General features: G+C 37.2%; 1 protein-coding gene across 1 annotated transcript; it reads left to right on the forward strand.

The window, feature by feature from the left end:
- Positions 1–2,427: 2,427 nt before the first annotated feature.
- LOC115793441 (zinc finger protein 135-like) lies at positions 2,428–5,456 on the forward strand. Its single transcript, XM_030748439.1, has 2 exons — positions 2,428–2,684; positions 3,641–5,456. Exons 1-2 carry the CDS (start codon positions 2,504–2,506, stop codon positions 4,630–4,632), a joined length of 1,173 nt encoding a protein of 390 aa, XP_030604299.1. The 5' UTR covers positions 2,428–2,503; the 3' UTR covers positions 4,633–5,456.
- Positions 5,457–6,000: the final 544 nt, after the last annotated feature.

The following is a 6,000-nucleotide window of genomic DNA, read 5'->3' on the forward strand; positions in this document are numbered from 1 at the left end:
GGCAAACTGTGGTGTAATTTAATTTTGCACGTAGCCAGATTTTTAAAATCCTACATTAAACAGAAAGGAAGTAAACAACAAATGTTTTTTGACAGCTAAAACATTTTTCTGAGACAAAAAAATATTTCCCCTTCATATTTTATTTATTTGTTGTTTGTTCGTTTGCTTGTTTACTTCTCAAATTTAATTTCACACTTTCATTGAAAGAAATATTGAAACCACTTCCTGTGGAATTATTTTGTCAGTATTATGTTATACTGGGAGATGCTTGTATTTAATACTTTGTTGCTGTTTCCTCTCTAGTTTTTAAGCTGGGACGAAGTTAATATTCCCATATTTGTTTTTAACACTTATTGGAAGTTTTTCATATAAATAAATAAATTATACAAACATTTAGAAGAAATTTACATGTTTTTAAAACATGTATCTCAAAACATGTGCTTTAATTACCAACATAAAGTGCAGCTTCAGTTCAGCAAACGTCTATTCATACTGTGATTAATGATGTCCTATCAGCAAGCCTCCACCCTCTTTTTTTTCTCGATTATCGGTGAAATATACCTTAAATTTCCGAGTGGACTGATAATCAAACCTTGATCTATACGTCCATCAGTATGAATTTGTAGGAGGGTTTAGGGTGCACTGCTAGTTTTAAGTCTCAGCTTGCAAAATATTCAGATAGCAGTAAGAAATGCAGAACCGAGTGTGTATAGTAACCCTGTAAACCTTCACTGTAATAGTTCTTCCGAACCCCAATTCAGAGCCTGCTAAGCATCTTAAAGTACTGATGGCTTCGTCACACCTCTAATATGAATTGTTTTCATTATGAGGTCACTTTTATTAATCAAAACTTACACCTACATATTTAAATATCACAGCTCTTTCGATGCTCGCAGCACATTACTGACAGAATATCCCTCATTATTGTTAAGCTACAGATAAAATTTTCCACGATCTTCTACAAGTAAGAACAGCAGTCTCCCTCATTGGGCGTAAAACAAATAAGGACCGATGACGTTTCCTTGTAGAGTGCCAGTTTTTCACACTAAATTGCTCTCTGTGTGGTATAGCTACCCTTGAACTGTATCACCAAGGAGAAATTTTTTATCCAGCTTTACTATTAGTCTTTTTTCATGTCATATGCTTTAAAAAAAAAAAAAAAAAAAAAAAAAAAAAGTTCTACTGTTCTACTTCTTTATTGGCCAAGCTTTCAACATTGAGTTTATAATCTCTTTTCTCTAATGTGGAAACAATCTGTGACCTTACATATGACACATGAAGGCTATTTGAGTAAGCGGCACACCCTGTGCATGAGTCCGAAATCACAATTAAGATGCAGAGGTTTGGACTGAAAATCCAAAAAGACCTCTGCTGCTGCAGCTTTAAGCCACAGTGGAATAAGTCAAATTAAAACGCGTAATATCGACCTTTTATAGTTTTCTGTAATCTGATTGTAAGCAAATCATCTTGAGGGCTTCTGCAGGCTACACTCCTGCTAGTGGAGGAGTGAAATCAATAGAAACAGCAGCAAGCTTTTCATTAAAACACACGTACGTGCAGTCTTAATTGGACTGCGCTGTGTATGAGATGCCGAATATGTCTTATTATTGGGCCCCCTCTGGTGGTGATTATAATGAATGCAAGTTTAATATCACGGCATACTGGAGCCATGTGGTGCTGCGTCTAAGGTAAACTACAGATATAAGATAGATCTTTTATATACAGTCTGTTATTTAAATTTGGTTGTAACTTCTTCCTTAACAGTGACTTCACACAGAGAAGTAACACAAAACATGTAGTTTATCCAGTTGCGGAAATGTAGGTCTATTTAAAGATAAGACTGTAAAGAATCAAACTCTGAACTTTCACCCACAAGAATGGGGTTTGTGTCCTATGTGAAAACTGACAAAGACTAAAATTAAAGATAATTTTTAAATATTTTTACTTGATTTGAAGTTTTGTAAATACACAATACCGAGTCATTTAACTTTAAAAATAAAGATACACTTAATTTATTCAAGTGTGACAAATTCCTTTGTTACAAGTGCCAACACAGCAAAAACACAACCTATAACAAAATGCCTTCAATAAACTCAAAAACCTCAATTAAATAGAATAAATTCAAAGACAGTGAGGCAGGAACAATTCGGGATTGGGTTGTTGCACAAGGTATGAAAGATTTGCTGCATCTGACAGCTAAACGCTTGTCCAGTAATTGATGCAGAGAGTAGTCAGGTTTAGTTACCTGTAATTTTACCTGTAATGTTTTTTGTTTTCTTTATTATAATTTTTTTAAACTCACCTTGCCTTGGTCATGTCAGTTAAGGGTTTCTGAGCAGTTGAATTGCTGTCCAGCAGGGGGCAGCACCTGTCAGATTTGTCCGTGTCAGCGCTCTTCCTCTGTGTGTTCTGTTTACTTCTGCTTCCGTAGCTCCCAGCTAACACTGCAGCCGCTTTCTTTAAAACCTCCTCCTGTGCTTCTAGAGAAAATCCGTATCATAAAATGTCTTCACCGCTTCTTATCAGGGCTTTTGTGACCGAACGCCTGACGGCTGCCGCGGAGGAAATATTTCAGGTGTTTGAGAGGACGATAGCAAAATATGAGGAAGAAGCGAGCAGCTCCCAGCAGGAGATCGAGCGACTCAGAGGACTGTTGCTGGAGTTCATGACAAACCAGAAAACAGGTCTGTGGTACCCTTACTTTCTAACTTATCTGTAGGTGTCAGACTAGACTGCAATAATTAACCTAAAAATGTGATCCTGCAAAGGAAGTTTATCTTGTATAGTGTGTTTGTTTCTCATTTAACACCTTAATTTGTGCTACAACAGCTGACTGAAAAACAGTCTAAAAACTCAGATTATTTCAGCTTTTATTGAAGGATGATATGAAATTAACCCCTGACGGAATTCTGAAGATCTCTGTAAATAATAATCATTAAGATATTTAGTTTTTAAATAAATTGTTCATTTATAAAACCAAACGAACTTTTGTGCATTTCTGACAAAATATAAAGACTTCAACTTTTTAAAAAAAAAAAAGGCTGTTTTTTTGAAAAATAATTTCTCATTATTATTATTAGTGCTTTTCTACTTTATCTGAGCACTCAACGTGCTTTATACAGCATGTCTCATTCCCCTATTCACACGCACATTCATACAAGCACTTTCTACATCTATCTAACATTAATACACAATCACATTCGGAATGCATCGGGAGCAACTTTGGGTGCTGGAGCAGCCAGGGATTGAACCATCAACCTTCCGATTAGTAAATGACCTGCTCAGGAGGTTTGCTCAGTGAGTGCACAGAAATAGGCGCTTTTAGAAAAACCTGATAATACAGAGGTACAGTAATCCACCCAAGTAGTAAAGAATGCATGGGCAAATGTGAGAATTTCACATTTTTCCCTGCTTAAATCTTCAACTATTTGTTGAACAAATCGAGAAGTTTGAAGACTTAACCTTCAGCTTTCTGAAAGTACAGCATGAAGAAAATAAGCAGCTACTATAATCAATAAAAAAAAGTGACTTCTAATCCTTGTTCATATGCCTAATTTTAATCAGGCAACATCATCTTAACCATTGTTTTGGTGATAAAAGTGATAAAGAAGTAAAAGAGAGATGAATTTTCTTTTTTCAGGCGCTCCTCACTCATCTGTTTGTAAAGAGGAATCGCCGCCTGAGCAGCAGCCCTGCGAGCGCATGCCGAGCATCAGCGTCCATAAGTGCAACCCAGAGCCTCGACATATTAAAGAGGAAGATCGTGAAATCTGGGCTGGTCAGGAGCAAGAAGAAAAACAGGCAAGAGAGTTTAATGATGCTGATGCCTCATATCCATCTCACTCTTCTGTATGGGAGGAAAACGAGCGGGAGGACACGAAACCATCTCTGCAACCTGAGGTGCAAAACTGTGAACGTGATGAGGAGTTCGTGGAGGAGCAGGAAACCAGAACTGTACAGTTCATATTACCTCTCGCTTCGACATCTTCTTCACAAACTCAAGCCCAAAGTGAAAGTGTCCAGGATGGAAGGGAAAGTCAAAGACCTGCTGCGAGTTTTACATCAGAACAAACCCAGACATCTTTTAGCACTTCCACTGAATTACCTCATTTTAACTCAGCTGCACCTGACTATCATTGCCATTTGTGCAACAAATCATTTTCCTCCAGCCATCACTTGATAAATCATGCTTTCCACGTGCATTCAACAGACACAGGTGCCCTCTGTGCCGTGTGTGGAAAGACCTTTGAGTCCACTGAAAGCCTTAATGTGCACCTCAAATCACACAAGGGCTCAAAGTGTTGCCACATGTGCGGTAAACAGTGCAACAGCAGGACCGCGCTCACCGAGCACATGGCGAGCCATGCCGGGGTGAAGCTGCATCGCTGCCACGTGTGTGGGAAAGAGTGCAGCCGTAAAGGAGATTTGAAGATACACATGAGGATTCACACGGGCGAGAAGCCTTTCTGCTGCTCTTTCTGTTGCAAAAGTTTCACCCACAGCGGACACCTGAGGAAGCACATGAGAAGCCACACAGGCGAGAGGCCACACCGGTGTGATATCTGCGGCAGAGGGTTTCTACAGAGTGCACACCTCAAATATCACTTAGGGACTCACACTCAGAAATACTGACTGATTCATCCTGCTTGACTCATATTTAATAAACAAAAATGTGCAAAAAAGACAGCAAACTGCTGAGTAAGAGCAGTAAAGGCACAGTGATCAAGCCAGAGCGCAATATCTGTAACTAATATTCTTATTTCCAGCTCCATATTTTTTTTATTCTTGAACTTTGCATAATTCAAAATCATCCTTATTAATCTTATTCTGGGCCTCGCATGATCTAAATTAACTTTGATTTCAGTGCTGCATGTATGGAATCACCAGTTTAAATCTAAAAGGAAAAACAAGCACTTTAAAATGTTTAATGACTATGAATATGTTTTTAAAGAAAAATTTCCTCTGGAAGTTAATACTCCTGCAGCCATCTTTGATGTTTTGTAATTCCTCTTTAATAACTGCTATCAGGTGATTAATCTGTATGTTTTGAACTGGAGTAGCTAATCAGAGACAGTGTTTCACCATACATTTATTTATTTTTTAATAAAAGTCTGAAAGATGTCTTAGAGAAAACGAAACTGGAGCAGAAAACCAAATTCTGTGGCTGGTTTTCATCATAAATAAAATAAGTTTATAACACACTGACAAGATACCTGATGCATGAAATGGGCTAAAGAAGCCTCTATTTAAATTTAAGGCTATGTCAGCAGAAAGACATTTGCTAGAAAGTGAAGGGAAAGAATTTTAACAGCATGCTTAGTGCTGACATGACCTCTGATCCTGACTTTGAACAATAATGTTGCTGTTAACATCCCAAAGCAATTATCTTTGTCATTATTCATACAGAATTTGAATGGTGTTAAATTATCAGATTATTGTACACAGTCAGTACGAACTGGAATTTTCCACTTCTTTTTTCAAGTAAGCAGATGTTCAGCAGATGTGCTCTCTGCTACAGCTGCAGTTTGTCATAATACAAATAAAAAAACTGTCACACTTTCACAGCTGTGCGCTGACCTCTTCATGAGCTGAGTCTATTCTGCTCTTTAATTAGTTCATTTACAACAGTTATGTATTTTCTAATAACGTCTTGCTAATAAGCCTTCATCGTACTGACATTTTTTTACATGTGTACTGACTGGGATCCTTGTGGACCCAAGAATAATTTACTGTTAAAAAGCCATCATAATAGTAATAATAATAGCAAAACTTATTTCTTCTTATTTCTTGCGTTATTAGTTACGGTAAAAATATAATCTAAAGAAACTTCCAGTTTTTATTCAAAGTACAATCCACATTATTACTTAAAAGCTTATTTACCATCCTTTGACTCTATCATTTTTCAGTAATTTCAACTAAACCTTAATTGTGTTTTGTTTGTGTGATGAAACCTATCGGGGGTCATAAGATAACTGAAATAAACCCAGAGAGGTAATCTCT

The sequence above is a fragment of the Archocentrus centrarchus genome, chromosome 15 (genome assembly GCF_007364275.1).
Source record: "Archocentrus centrarchus isolate MPI-CPG fArcCen1 chromosome 15, fArcCen1, whole genome shotgun sequence".
NCBI classification, from domain to species: domain Eukaryota; kingdom Metazoa; phylum Chordata; class Actinopteri; order Cichliformes; family Cichlidae; genus Archocentrus; species Archocentrus centrarchus.

Coding starts and splice junctions, on each gene's coding strand:
- LOC115793441 (XM_030748439.1), top strand. CDS start 2,504: ATGTCTTCACCGCTTCTTATCAGGGCTTTTGTGACCGAACGCCTGACG. Junction 2,685..3,640: donor CATGACAAACCAGAAAACAG/GTCTGTGGTACC, acceptor TTCTTTTTTCAG/GCGCTCCTCACTCATCTGTT.